Genomic DNA, 16173 nt, shown 5'->3' on the forward strand with positions numbered 1-16173 from the left:
ACTTGGCAAAATAAATTAAAATAAGGCCTTGAGTGCTTTATATTTAATTTTAATTTAATAAAAATTAATTTTAAATGCCTCCAAGATAGAAGTTCGATTTTTTAAGGCTTAAAATTAATTTATTAAATGCCAAAATGTTTTTTAATTTAATGTCAATTTAATCTTAATTTTCCAAAACGCCTCAAAATTAGCAATGTTGGCGATCAAGTGCAATTTGGAGAATATGAATTTTTAAAACAAGGCTTAATGAGATTTCATGAGGATTTCGCCCTGGACCCTCTCTGAGGGTCAGAAGCGATTTTTGAATTTTAGCCTTGAATATTTCACATTTTGACTTGAAAATCTCCTGGAGGGTAAATTGATATCTAGTTAACGAGTTGCACTTCCAAACTAACATTTTTTATGAGGAAAGATAGGTGAAAATGTAAATTTCGCCCTAGACCTTCACTGAGGGTCAGGAGCGATTTTTCATTTTCTAGTTAAAATCCACCTCAACTTGTTTGTTAAACTCACAATGTCACTTCCAAAATCCATTTCCTTGCACTATAAAGTTAATTCATCAATAATTTTGAAGGAAATAATGTCCTTTAAGGCAATTTCGCTCTAGACCCTCTCTGAGGGTCAGGAGCGATTTTTCTGTTTTCAACAAAGTCCTTCATCATTTCTAGTCAAAACTTCTTCAGGCGGGTGGAGAAAGTCCTTTATTTTCCATTTATGATCAAAACTTGGTCTCTTTTCATTGCAAAATGAAGGAAATCAAAATCTCGCTGTGGACCCTCTCTGAGGGTCAAGAGCGATTTTTCATTTTTTGCTCCAATTTAGCATTTTCAACCTCCAAAATCTCTTCAAGACATTTCAACTAGGCCCCCTCACTGACTTGCAAACTTAGCTTTGTCAAATTTTGGGGAAAAGGTGTGTTTTTGGTGTTTTTCGCTCTGGGCCCTCCCTGAGGGTCAGGAGCGATTTTTTGATTTTGAGCTTGATTATCCACCATTTTTCATTGAAACTTCATTCATCACTTGGCAATGTTCTTCCTTCATCCATCTCATCCAAACTCGCTTTGTTGTTGCAAGGTAGAATGAGGATTTTCAACAATATCGCTCTGGGCCCTCTCTGAGGGTCAGGAGCGATTTTTCGTTGTGGGCCCTCTCTGAGGGTCAGGAGCAATTTTTCATTTTCTGACCAAAATCATCAAGTTTCAAAGGCAAAACAATATTCATCATGTTTTTGGAGTTCTCTTCTCCTTATCCTAACCTTGCCTTAGCACCCTTTTGAAGAAAACATGCATTTTTTGAAAATCTCGCTCTGGACCTTCAGTGAGGGTCAGGAGCGACTTTTGCTTCCTAGACCAAAATGCTTCACTTTTCGTCTAAAAATCACTTTGCCAAGGAAGATGTCATCTTGTTCTTTGCTATGAATAAAAATTCATGCCCAAGAAAGGTCCAAAAATGTGCACACAAAGAAAATCGCTCTGGACCCTCTCTGAGGGCCAGGAGCGATTTTACCTTTCCTGGGCAAAACTCCTTCAATTCATCATCTTTGATCAAGTCTGGATACTTCACTGTGCTCATTTCATCCATCCCCATGCCTTTGACATCTTAAGTCGACCAAACAAGGCGAGCAATGACCCCTATAAGATTTCTCGCTGTGGGCCCTCTCTGAGGGTCAGGAGCGATTTTTCTCTTAGTTTCCAAAATTCACCATCTTTCATGTCTCCAAACCATCCAAAGCATCAAGTCACGTTCAATCATCCTTCCAGGAGACCCTGCACAAAGCAATTTAGAAAAGTGAGTGACAAATATGACTTAAACAACATTTTCGCCCTGGGCCTTCACTGAGGGTCAGGAGCGATTTTACCCTTTTTGGCCAAACTGCTTCAAATTTAAGTCTCAAACTGCTTCACAAGGCAAAGTCAGGTCATTTTCAAGGTCAGGAACCAGTTAGCAAGTCCATCAAAAATAAGAAATTGTACTTAGGATAAAATTCGCCCTGGACCCTCAGCAAGGGTCAGGAGCGATTTCTCTGTTTCAGGAATCATCTCACTTCAAAGAATGGATCAAAACTTACCCAGGCATGAACACACAATTTCTCCTTCAAAAATGCTAACACTTAGTCAAAATTGGATTTCACCCTAAAAACCCTGATTAGACTTGACCTAAGACCTATTTGACTTCCCTGAAAGGCTTACCTTATTTCAATCGTCTCAATTCTTCGGGAGGACACTTAACAACTTTTCAAAATTTGACTGGACTCAGCTTGAATAACATCAAAAGAAACCCCTAAGGTTTAGCCCTAGCCCAGACAGACCACTCACTCACTCAAAACCCTAAAAGCGGAGAGAAGAACAAGCAAAACAAAAGCGAAAAAGAGGGGGTCCCCATTCTAATGGGGCGATGTGTGAAATGGTCACAACAGGTTCACAAAGGCCCTTCAAAAGATGTAGAGCATTGAAGAGGTAGCTTTACTTCGACAACAAAGGGATATCTTTTAACAACCATTTAAAAAACTAGAGTTTAGGGCAAATAGGGCTACATTAGCTCAAAACAAACCTATCGGATTGTGGGCATGCCATGGCATCAATACCATAGAGTTGAAGATGATTGCCACTTGCCTCATTTCACAGGTTGTCACTTGTTCTATTACAAAGAGGAATCGGTTTACATACAGTTTCATTCAATCCATCAAGAGGAATAGACCTACCTCTCAACGATTGGAGAAATTGGTAGCCATGCATTATACCTTGTGACTTCAAGATTGACAAACTCCTAAGTATTGTCAAACTCCAAACACATGTTGGGATTTTGATCCCTAAGATGCCACATTGATGAGGAGACACGAGAGGGGCTAGTTGTGGTACCATTGCATGAGGTAGTGCCTCATACTAGGATTGATTCAAACTCAAGACTCAAATTTTGATGTCATGTTAGCCAATTAAGATTAGGCGGAGTGGCAGAATTTCTATGTTTTTTGTCATTTTGAAGCTGTAACTTGTAGCACTTTGTTGTAATTGTTACACAATACATATACATGTCAACAAAGAAAGCATTTCATAATTTTTTTGCCAACTCTCATGTGAGTTCTCAAATCAATTGTAATGTTATGTAACATGGTTCTATAATGTTTATGATGATTGCATTATATTATTATATAAGACTAATTGAAACTTCCTACATTTTTTAAATTTTCCCTATTTTTAATTGTCATCCCCTAAAGAAAAGCCTCCTATCCTATGCTGTCCCTGAAATGCATCCCATTGTCTCATACCATCCCCATCTTGTAAACTTTGATGTTACTAACAGATTTGTGTCTCTTCGCTTGTAGGATACAGCAATATTTCTACACAAATGAAGGTACACATGCAATAAAACACGTCCCATTTATATAGTACTAGTCAAAATTACAAAATGTAAGAGATATAGAATGTCTCAAATTTCAACTTCTCAAAAAAGCCTCGACCTCAAAATTCTCTGAATTCTTCAATGTAATGACAAAAACTGTCATTGCTTGAAGTTTTTAATTTTTTGGGCACAATTCTTTCTTTTCTTTTTAAAATTTTTTCTACATTTCTTCAAATGCTGATATTTTCCCAAGTTTTTCCAATAAATTGAAAACTTCTTTATCTTTTGGTTTGCGGAATTATTCCCAAGAGAGATTTGGCTACTATGTGTCACACTACCAAATGACTCTACTTGCAGATTAGTTATGATCCCTTCAACAATGATTATAGGAAATACTGGCAAATATTCAACAGAGATGCTCCTCAAAACCTTCACTGCTGACATTCATTTTGTTGAAGACTCACCTTCAATTATGCTATATTGGATTCCCATGTTGGATGCCAATTTTGATCCACCAACATGGGATTCAGCTTCAGTAATATTATTTGAATTAAAACTGACGTTAAGGGTGTAAGAACCCATAATCTTACCTGCATTGTTTCTGATGATACCTCCTCCTCTGGCTGGACCTGGATTACAGTTGACCACTAAAATCAAATTTACAGGAGAATGTATTAGCCATTTTATCAGTTTTCACTATGCCTAGCCTATAAACCTTTCCCTATTTGACAACATTAATTAGGAAATTTATGTAGGGAAGATATTCATTCTGTTACCTCTTCAAATCTCAATGGTTTTATGGTGTTGGCACATCTTGTAAGGCCCTTGTCTACTTTAATGGACACTTTCTAGTAGTTCTACTATGCCTTGCTATCAACTGCAACTCAAAATGCCTTTGACCATAGCCCAAGTTTGTAATGCCCTGCCTGGTTGATACCTATCTATCTGTGATAAAAAGTTATATCCCTTAGGTCACCCAAAACAAATCAATAAATATGAAATCATAAACTATGAATATCACTCATTAGCATTTGTAGATGTCCATTTTCATTGAAAGTTTTCCATTTTTCATATTTATCTGTTTGAAAGATGTTTATAGAGTCTATTTCCACTCACAGTTTTCATGTTGGCATGGATGGCTTTGCTGAGTGAAACATAATTATTAGGGAAACTGGAGTCCATGTGTTGGGATCTGAATTCAGACTAATTATCACAAACTATACAGGAATATTCAAACAGAATTTTCAGATTGTAGCAAATTGTTGCAATCCTATGTGTGTTCAATAAATATGAATAGATTTTCAGCTCCTAAACGCAGTATGTTTAGGCGCAGTTTTTCTATTCCAAAATAGCTGTGAAAAACTAAATTGAAAGCCACATAATGTTTGTAATTCGGGCAAATGTTATCAGTAATTAGTCTGAATTCAGATCCCAACACATGGACTCCAGTTTCCCTAATAATTATGTTTCACTCAACAAAGCCATCCATGCCAACATGAAAACTGTGAGTGGAAATTGACTCTATAAACATCTTTCAAACAGATAAATATGAAAAATGGAAAACTTTCAATCAAAATGGACATCTACAAATGCTAATGAGTAATAATACTATGCTAAAATCATGTAAACCCACATAAAATGATAAAATGTGAGACGCACACAGCAAATACTGAGAGGGGGGGTGAATCAGTATTTGAGACTTTTTTTTTAAAAACAATTTTCAGAGTTAAACCAAATGAAACAAAAAGAAACAGCCAGCAAACATGAACACAGATTTCTCGTGGAAAACCCTTTCGAGTAAAAAACCACGGCATCAATAAGCTTTCATTAACTTAAATGGGCACCAACGCAGATTACAAAAGATTAATCAGATTACTGAGAGCACCAAATCCCTGAAGATCACACCTTGCAAGATGAAGCACCCACTCCACCTGATTAAGGCATCAACCTTGAACTTTCCTCTAAACAACTGAATTCAGAAACCTTGAACTGAAGAACGCAATGTATTGATCTTCTACTTTTGCATCAGTCCCTCATACAATTTCTGTCTGATTTTTGGTTCCAAAATATCCTTTTCTTCATGAAAGAACATCCAGCAACTATTTAGAATATCCAGCAACTACCATTTACCGTGACTTCTATAGAATACACACACCCAAAAACTGCTTATGCAAAAACAAAAACTTCAAGCTTGAAAAACAGCTTCACCATATTTATGACCAGGATAAAACAACGATCCCAAAGAAAATTTCACAGCTCAACTACTAATTTCATATCGTATCTGCAAGTTTGAACCAAAAACTTAACCCATCCAAACAGTACTGAAATAGAAAATTGTGTTTGCTGTTTCTGCAGACTCTTTTCAGACACCTTCCACACACGATATTAATTCAATCCCACACCATCTTCCCAGCATACACACGCCAAAAATATGAAAGCTCCTTTCCACACCAACACTAATCCCACACAGCCGTTACAAGCAAACTCTTCTTCCAAAAGAAAAATCGTCCCTAGCACACAAGAACTTATACGACTTCCAAGTCAAAAACGTTGATCCACCTAATGCTGCGATAACCTTTCCTTTTTGAAACCAAGCTACACAACACTTGCCATTACATTGTCCGGCATCAATAATCCAATACGTTTCACAATAATTGTGGTATATGCTGACCCACGACATTCTTCAAAAGCCAGACGTGGTCCTTTTTTTTAATTAAAAAACGACTAAAAACACCTGAAAACGTCTTCATTCATACATCTCAAAAAAAAATGCAAACTCAGAACATATACCACTACCCACGATGCAAACTCTCCACTATCGAAAGCGATTTTTTAATCAAAGGCTTTTAAAGAAGGGTCATCAATTATTTCATTTATCTCTGCCAAGTCAGAGACACGATACTCCAGAAAGAATTCGAAACACCACAAATAGCATCACCACTAAGAGGTCTGAAGCTGCCCTCAAAAACTAAGGCGTTACAAGGAAAAATTTAAATGCTATGTTGAGATAAAATAGCCCAAGAATATAAAGTTTCATAATTTCCTTAAATAATTAAGAACTCCTTTGAAAATTCAAAGGCTGACATGGCATAAAATAAACATGATGTGGCAAGAAATCTGATGCAACTGCTGACAAGCTGACAAGCAAGCACACAGCTAGCTGAAGTAAACATACACACAGCTCAAACAAGCAACCAAGCACCTCAAGCTGGCACCCAAGCACCTCAAGCTGCTCAACCAGGCAAGTAGACAGCTCATCCAAGAAAGCAAGCAGCTCAGCTGAACTTCAAATAAAACTTGACATCAATGACAAAAATTCCAACAAAATGTTCATTAAGAAGCTGCAGGCTGCAATTCTTATATGCATACTAAACTTCCTACATGAAATTCCATACAAAACAAATACTCATGCCATGGAAAATCAAACAGTAACATGGAAAAGAGAGTTTGGTGCATCAAAATAACAAGACAAGTGCATGCAGAAAGATCATTGTATTCATATAACAGATCTGTGTACATAAAATAGAATGATCTCAAACAATATTACACAATTGACTACTCTCATGGATTGGTAACTATTCCCTAGAAGTAGTGTGCATAAATAAGACTGCAGAGGAACAGGCATAAATTAGAAGTAGAAGTAGTGTGCATAAATAAGTAGTGTCCAACACAGAGAACCACCAGAGTACAAAGTTTTAACTAGACCTCTCCCAGCCAAACCACAACACATAACTCCTCATGCTTTTTATTTCATTATGAAAAAGTGCTATGTACTATTAAGAGTCTACAGAAGTTGTATCTACCCGCATACAGTGAATGCTCAAACATGAGAAAGGATGAATTTGAACCATTCCTCACAAAGAAAGTTTATAAGAAGATCTATTAAATTTTTTGCAACTTACGAATCATGCATGTCAAACCACGAGGACAGAAAAATCCAGAGCAGCATGGCTTAGAATTTTCAGTTCGAGCAGGCCACTTTGTGGGATTCTGAAGATCAAACACGGTAGAAGTAGTACTTGACCATCCTGGTTCACATCCTGGACCCCAGGATGAAGAATTACAATTATTGTTTACATATGCATCACCAGTTCGCACATAGGTATTGAAGTAGAATTTGACCTCTGCCACACTACAGAGCCTCCGCAACATGTCTCCTGTAATTAAATCAAAAGTCAGATATAATATATGTGAGATGGATAACAAAGAAAATTAAATATGACTCAGACTGATATTTAAGTAAACTATCATCTGCACCACATTAACTGACTCTAAAGGTCTGCTATGATATATATTATAGTGTTTGAGTTGGATCTGCATTAGCTTTGGCCCTTAGATGACCATCTTCTTCTGCAAAATTTAAGATAAGAAATGTTTGCTATCTTCAGTCAAGGCAAACAAATGATTCACAAATTGAATTGAACTTTAAATGTTTCCATCATATTCATATTCATGTGCATATGTCATTTAATATCAAGAGAATATACAAGTTCAAGCCTCGCATTCCTATTTGTCAATTTAGACAAGAAGAGCGGTAATATGTACCTGGCCTTGTCTTGTAGACAAAAAAGGATTTCAAAAGGTTTATGTAGGTTTATACTAACAAATATCAAATCTTACATAAGTCAATGAAAAAATGAGCAGCTATATTTTGGCTAGAACAGAAAATCAGGCATGTGCACCAGGCAATTGAATGAAATTTGACCATGTTGACTAGCAAGTTCAGAGAGACATAACATGTCAATATCTCTACAGAATAATTTTGAACATAATCAAAGTCCTGACTTGTTGACTACTAAATGTGTGGATCGTAGAAGGATCATGGACAAGTTACTCAAAAAAATCTTTGAAGTTATACAATTGGTGTTTCCACAATGCACTACTATGTAATAGGAGCTGCATGGTTTCAAGATAGTTTTCATGAAAAATATTTCATGAAAAGAAGTTAACAAGAAGCCATATTTATGAGCATGAATGAACTACTTGACACTCATTGCATCTAGGGATTCTCGCAAGGTAAAGCACCTAGACTTCCTAAGAGGTCACCCATTTTTAGAATACTCTAATACAAGTGCACTTAACAGTGAAGTTTCACCTACAATCAGGCCATTTAACTTGCTACCTGTTGTGACGTTTTCACACGTCGCCCCATTGCAAATGGGGACCCATGTTTTTTGCTTTTTAGGGTTTGTTTTTGGTCTTTTAGGGTTTTGTTAGTTAGCCTTTGCATTTTGAGTGTCGCCCAGACTTCCTAAGAGGTCACCCATTTTTAGAATACTCTAATACAAGTGCACTTAACAGTGAAGTTTCACCTACAATCAGGCCATTTAACTTGCTACCTGTTGTGACGTTTTCACACGTCGCCCCATTGCAAATGGGGACCCATGTTTTTTGCTTTTTAGGGTTTGTTTTTGGTCTTTTAGGGTTTTGTTAGTTAGCCTTTGCATTTTGAGTGTCGCCCAGGTGATCACATGGATAAGCAAGTCTGGCTTGAGTGATGTCTTGATCCTGAAATTTGGCTAAGTCTGGAATGTCTTGAAAATTTGGCTAAGTCTGAACGTCCTGATCCTGAAATTTGGCTAAGTCTGGAATGTCCTGATCCTGAAATTTGACTAAGTCTGGAAACTGAAAAACCTCAAAAAACTAGATTTTGCAATATAACTCCTGGAGGTCTCAAACCACTCTCAAACATCCTGAAAGTATATATGGAATATAACTTAAAGTATAAGAACTTATACTTAAATGTTATATTCCATGAAAATTATCCTGATAGAGAGTTCGAAAAGTCAAATTTCGCTCCTATCCTTCACTGAGGGTCCAGAGCGAAGTGCGCTCCTGTCCCTCACCAAGGGACCAGGGCGATAATACTTATTTGAGCCATTCCTGACCTTTTTTGGACGAATTGAGACATCAAAGGCATGGTGAAGGGCAAAATGAACGTGATGGAGCATCCAGACTTTATCAAAAGCAATGAAATGATGAAGTTTTTGCCTAGAAGGTGAAATTCGCTCCTGTCCCTCACTGAAGGACCAGAGCGATTTTATTCATATGCACATTTTTAGACTTTGTTTGGACATTAACTTTTATTCATAGCATGAAGCAGGATGATATCTTCCCTAGCAAAGACATTTCATGGTGAAAAGTGAAGCATTTGGGCCTGGAGGACAAAAATCGCTCCTGTCCCTCACTGAAGGACCGGAGCTCAAAATCAAACATTGCCTTGTCCTTGCAGGATTCGAACCATTTGACGATTTGAGGAGATCAAAGGAGATACATTTTATCAGTTGAATATAATTTGAAAGCGCAATCATGAGGAAAATTGACCCTAGAAGCAAAATCGCTCCTGTCCCTCTGCCAGGGACCAGGGCGAATTTAAGTGATAGCTCCCGTCCCTCTCTCAGGGACCAGAGCGATTTTCCCTATAAGACATGTTTTGGGCAAAGATCAAGCAAGTTTTGAGTTTGAAGCAAGAAAGGAGGATGAAATGAACCCGTTGAAGACAAATTGAAGATTACAAGACATCAATAGGAGACTCAAATTGGCCTAGGCGCTCCTGTCCCTCAGTCAGGGACCAGAGCGATTTTTGCCTTAGGTCAATTTCTCGCCAAGTTTGAACAAACTCCCGGCCAAGGATGAATGAAAAGGGGCACAACAAGTCCGTTGAAGATAATTTTAAACATGGGCAAAGTGTGATTGAGCCTAGAAAATGAAGTTCGCTCCTGTCCCTCTCCAAGGGACCAGAGCGAAATAGTCAAATATGCTTAAACTTTGAAGGCCACGTTCGTTTCAAATGTTCAAGAAGGAATAAAGGACATCATTCTACGCCTTGAAGATTATTTGATATCAATATGATGGAGGATTTGCACCATAGATCAAAGTTCGCTCCTGTCCTTCAGTCAAGGACCAGGGCGATATTCACAAAATCCATCATTTTTCTTCCTAGATCACATCAAAGCAAAGTTATACAAGGTTGAAAATGTCATTTGAAAGGTGATAGGCAAGAAGTGAATGATAAAGGATCACAAATTTGAGCTAGAAACTAAAGTTCGCTCCTGTCCTCCAGTCAAGGACCAGGGCGAAAACCACTTGAAGGACAAATTTGCTTTGCAAAGAAGAAGTTTGGCGTGTGTGAAATAAACAAGGGGAAATGCAAAGTTCGCTCCTGTCCCTCAGCCAGGGACCAGGGCGATAATGGTCTAAGAGACATTCATTCGAAAGATTGAATAAGATCAAGCTCAAGGTTCCCGTTTAAAATGCCAATTTGGACGTAAGGGAAGTGACTTTGAACGTAAAAGGCGAGAAATTCAAGAACAAAATGCTAAAGCGCTCCTGTCCCTCTGCCAGGGACCAGAGCGATGAGGTTAAAATTCATTCTTCTTCCCATGTCTAGGCGCCAACATCATTTCCAAATTGCATTAAATGCTAAATTTCGATGGACCTTGATATTTTTAATTAAAATTGGCATTTAATGGGTGCGCACAAGGCATTTAATTGATTAATTTAGCCTTTTAAAAATCATTAATTACGAAGGCATTTAATTAATTAATTATTAATTTAATTAAATAAGAGGGAGAACGCTTGGGTTTTATTTTTATATTTATACAAAAGTCGGCCTCCTTTTATTTTAATTTTTTGTTATTATTTGCCTTATTTTCAAGTCGGCCTAGAGGTAATTAAAGAGGTGAGCGCTTATATAAGGAGGGTACTTTGAAGCATTTCAAATCATCATTTAATCATTCACTTGCATGCGATTTTGGAAGACAAGGAAAAGTGCGAAATTTCCATCCAAGGAAGAGTGCGAATTTGGTTAGAAGTGGAGCGAATTCTCTATCAAAGCGTTGAAGTCCTCAAGGTGGTGAAATTAAGTAAGGAGGTGCATTTTATCCAAGGGAGGGCTTTGATCTACACTTTGCCTAGCCAAAATTCATCTATTTTTTAGAGTTGATTCTCAAGAAGAGGTATGGCAAAATCATCTTGACACCCTTATTCAAGGTTTGATTTTTTTTAAGCATTTTTGGGAAAAATCTAAGTATTACATGGTTAATTAGGAAATGATAACTCAAGATTTATCATGAAGTTTCCTAATTAAAATCTTGAATATTCCTTTTAAAGTTTAATTTTTAGATTTCAAGATATATTACTAATTTTGAAATGTTGTGTAGGCATCAAATGGAGATCCCGGAGTTGGAAAATCAAGCCAGATCAAGGACGGCCTTCTTTGGACTAACGTCATCAAGGGCGACCTCTTCCAAATCCAGCATTCCAAGGCGAGGTACATCAATCATCCTACACATCAAGGACACAAGAAGTCAGAACAAGGGTTCGTTGAAGAAGCAAATAGTTCCAGATGAATTAATTAAAGTTAGCTTCTCAACAACACCAAGTTGAATATTTACCAAGTTACAAGTGTCAGACAAGGTGGCATCCTAGTCATCACTTCTCCAGTCAGTGTGGTCCACCTCAACATTTCCAGATTCAATGTACCTAACTCATGGAAGGTGGCACAAACTCCGATGTACCTACCCCGGCTATCCATTGGTCGATTTTTCTAGAGAGGACATGTGTCCAAGCAATACAATTTTATCATTGGTCAAGCGTTAAATGTTATGTAATGGTTGTAACAAACCCTAATTAGGGTTTTCATTGTTGAATCTTGGCCATTGATCTCGAATTGATCTAAGCCATCGAATTGTATTGTGGGCACTATATAAGCCCTGGCATTTCATTTGTAAAGGCTAATCAGAAAATAATTAGGAATTAGCAATAGTTAGAGAGTTAGAAGATAGTTGGAAGAGTTAGAATATAGTTGATAGAATAGCAATTAGAGTAGAGTAGAGAGAGAAGGCAAAGATTGTTGCCAAGAGGTTGTTGTAAAAGACTTGTAACTTCATTGAAGAAATGGTGAAATTTATGGGTCGATTCGACAATTTGCATGGTCTTTATACTTCTCATATTTGATTTCATGTTATTAGATGAGTGGAAGAAATGTGCTTGATTGATGGTGGAATTCGTACATCCATACTACTAGCAGTTTGTTGATTGCAGACTTGCCTTGCGTAGTCAACTGGAATCATTCAGCTTAAGCCTACCTTCAATTGTCGCTTCTTCATTGATATGCATCAACCTGATGGTGTCTATGCCTGCAGTGACGACTTGAACATCATAAAGCTTTCCTTCGAAGATCGCACTAACCTTGTGGAGATGTTCCTATGATGTCAAAACAAGACTTAGTTAGAATTTCATCAAAGATCAATCATTGCTCCTACATTCCTTAGTATTAGGATTAGATTCTCTCCTTGCCCTCGTCTTTTTTCCTTTTTTTGCAAATCAAAGCTAGTGAAATCCTGTGTTCCAGCAATATTCAAAGCAGATCAGACGTTCAATCATCAAGTGTAAGTCCCCTTGTGATTCCAGCAAATCACATCATACCACAAAGAGCTTATCCACACGTAGAGACCCTACATACAAGAACCTTGGAGTCATCCTGATTGATCCTTTTTTGCGACATCTTCAGCAATCAGAGGCTTTATTCAAGAGAGGATAAGGTACCCTTGGGTATTTTATTCTGTGTTAGGCAGTGTACAAAATACACGTCAACACTACCCAATTTTTTATGTTCTTGGATTAAAAAAAGTGTTTATTTTAATTTACGGTAAGTGAGTAACAAATATCAAATCTTACTTAAATCAATGAAGAAATGAGCAGCTATATTTTGACTCAAACACAAAATTAGGCATGTGCATCATGCAATTGAATGAAATTTGACCATGTTGACTAGCAAGTTTAGAGAGACATAACATGTCAATATCTCTATAGAATAATTTTGAACATAACCAAAGTCTTGACTAGTTGACTACTAAATGTGTGGATCATGGAAGGATTATGAACAAGTTATCCAAAAAAAAATCTTTGAAGTTATACAATTGGTGTTTCCACAATGCACTACTATGTAATACAATATTTTAGGATTCTGCTGCATGGTTTCAAGTTAGTTTTCAAGATACATATTTCATGAGTAGAAGTTCACAAGAAGCCATCTCTTATGAGCGTGAATGAACTACTTGACACTCATTGCATCTAGGGATGCTCACAAGGTGAAGCACCTTGACTTTCTAAGAGGTCACCCATATTTATAATACTCTAATACAAGTGCACTTAACAATTTCACCTGCAATCAGGCCAATTTGCTACCAAATTTTTATGTTTTTTAATTTAAAAAAGTGTTTTTTTAAATCGGCACCCTTTCCCATCCGCACATCTATGGGAGCACCCAAGAGCAACCAAGGGACATCTTAGATGCCTTGAGTTCCTTGTGGGTATACCGTAGCCAAGATGCTCCCATCACCACTCCCAATCCTGGGACTAACTAGCATGGGTCCAAGACTCCAGCCCAAGAATCCAATAAGGGAGATACTTCATGTAAGAAGGAGTGAGGATTGAAATTTGGAGATACTAAATACAGGGGGAGCAAGGATCTGGATTGGGAGATACTTGATGCAAAGAGGAGCAAGGATTGGGCTAAAAAGATACTCGATGCTAGAGGGAAACAAAATAAGGGAAGAAAGCAGCCCAAATACTCTCCAACTTAAGTAAATTGAAAAGATATTATAAGTATTGTTGCCAAAGTGCCTTCAATTGTTGTCTAAGAGCTAATGAATGACTATGCTTCCAAAAGTGTCTTTGGATGTTGTCAAAGATCAACTATATTCTCTATATAGGAAGGCATATGTTGCTGCTGAAGAATACATGTTGCTGCTAAAGTGCACATTGGTAGGATAAAAGACATTTATGTTCATTGAACAATTGTCGACTTGGAAAAGATCCCACTTGATGGTCTTTTATCATGTGGGCAATCAAGGGGCGGCAAAACACCATAGGATGCAAGTTGTTGGTTATTTGTAGCCATATCATTTATTTTTTATCATGATTGCAGATGTAGCTGGGTGGCAACCAATTGACTATTGGAAATCCTTGATGGTGACAATTGGACTAAAGAAGATGAATTGCCAAATGGTTAGAAGGATGTTTGAATAGTTGCAAATCACAACCATTCCTATTCAAAAGGCACCAGTCCATCTTCCTTGGAGCGACATAAGTAGAAAGGGGATAAAAGAATAACTTTGAGCATTCAACAGGTCTGGTTGTCTTGGGAAGTAACTCTAATACTGGATTTGAGCAGAAAAAGGTGTTGCAGAGTTCTTTTGTTTGCAAGAGCAAAGAGGACATAGAGGAGTTTGAATATTGCATTGTAATACTTAAAGAAGATCATTGTAGTGGCACTATTCTCTTTGTAGTGATACCTATTAGTGATGGGATGCTAACGGCATACATTTCCTAGACTTTTTCACCCATCTTGGGTTTTCTCAAGAGGAAACTTTATGTCAAGTGACTTATTTCCTATGTTTGTGCTCTGTTAATAATTGTTTACTTCTTAGTATTTTGAATTTCATATCGTTGTAGGTATTTAATCCCTTTATGAGTAATTTGCTGAGAGTTATGAGATGAGTTAAGCTCGAAATCTATAGTCGATGCATCATTAGGATAGAAATCCAATGATTTATGAAGTCGTTCAAAAGAATATTGTAGGGGATAGTGAAGGATTACAACCTATCAAGCTAGAGTAGGACTCACAATCAAAGTGGATCAACTAGGATTAAAACCCCACATTTACAAAGAAGGACCATGCATTGGTTGATAAGGCTAACCATGTAGCATAACTTGTACTATTGGAGGGAAAGAGGAGAGAGCCAATATATAGCTATAGATAAACAAGTTGTGGAGGATGATCATGTTCCTACTGTTAAGTTTATGATCAGATTATAACAAGAACAAAAATTCTCCACAAATGAACGGTATGAACACTAAGTTACCCTGGGAAAACCTTCCTTATGAAGGTGAAAAACCCAGCCACAAAATTCTCAGTTATATTTAATCAGGTTTGAATATGATTTACAAAGAATAGCTTCACTGCTTGAAGCTTTATGCACACAACAGTATAACACACAAGATAATAAATCAGACTGCTGTAGAAGATCGGCCTGCTGTAGAAGATCAGACTGCAATAGTAGATAACGTGATCTGCCAAAGAATATGCAATATGCTTACTGACTATATATGTCTTCAATCTGCCTCTAAGTTATGATAAAGTCTTAACTCGTTGTGTGTTTCTGATCTAAGTATATCGCATATATCTATCACCACGAACCAGGAGGGGAGATGCATTAACCATATATATTGACTCCGATGTCTTTCCAATAAGGACGCGTCTCTTCATGACACTCTAAATCGGCTTTCACTATAACATTATTGACTATACACAAACCGATTCATTAATAACACAATTAGTTATATTGTTCAATGTTAATACACCCGATAAACATCTTTTAATGATTAATCATCGCAACCCGATAATGCAATATGTTCGATATTTAATGCACAAGTAAATTGGTTTACTAGATATGTAAGGCCGATAGAATATCTACTAATCGGCCTTGAAGGATTACTTTTGATGCTACATCATCAACACTCCCTCTTAGCTAGGGAGGAATCCTTCTTAATACAAATGAACACAACCACCATGGCTACTCCCAGAGGGTGAGTACACAAATGCTAAGTCATAGAGTCTATACATGACATCCACCATACCTACTCGCAGAGGGTGGATCCACCATACCTACTCGCAAAGGGTGGAACAAGGGCTAGAACCTCAAACTTCTCTCACAGAGAAGAATGCACAACAAGGGTGATACCTCAAACTTCTCTCACAGAGAAGAATGCATGACAAGGGCTGATACCTCAAACTTCTCTCACAGAGAAGAATGCATAACAATGGCTG

The 16173-nt window shown here is 37.3% G+C and overlaps 1 protein-coding gene across 1 annotated transcript in view; it reads right to left on the reverse strand.

Annotated features, from left to right (window-relative positions):
* The window catches only part of LOC131038890 (ABC transporter G family member 28), a 97896-nt gene that overhangs the window by 63451 nt on the left and 18272 nt on the right, over positions 1-16173 (reverse strand). The window contains exon 3 of the mRNA XM_057971452.2: positions 7241-7495. Within this exon, the coding sequence (XP_057827435.2) occupies positions 7241-7495 (255 nt within the window). The remainder of the gene's footprint in view (positions 1-7240; positions 7496-16173) is intronic.

Source organism: Cryptomeria japonica, chromosome 1 (assembly GCF_030272615.1).
Source record: "Cryptomeria japonica chromosome 1, Sugi_1.0, whole genome shotgun sequence".
Taxonomy (NCBI): domain Eukaryota; kingdom Viridiplantae; phylum Streptophyta; class Pinopsida; order Cupressales; family Cupressaceae; genus Cryptomeria; species Cryptomeria japonica.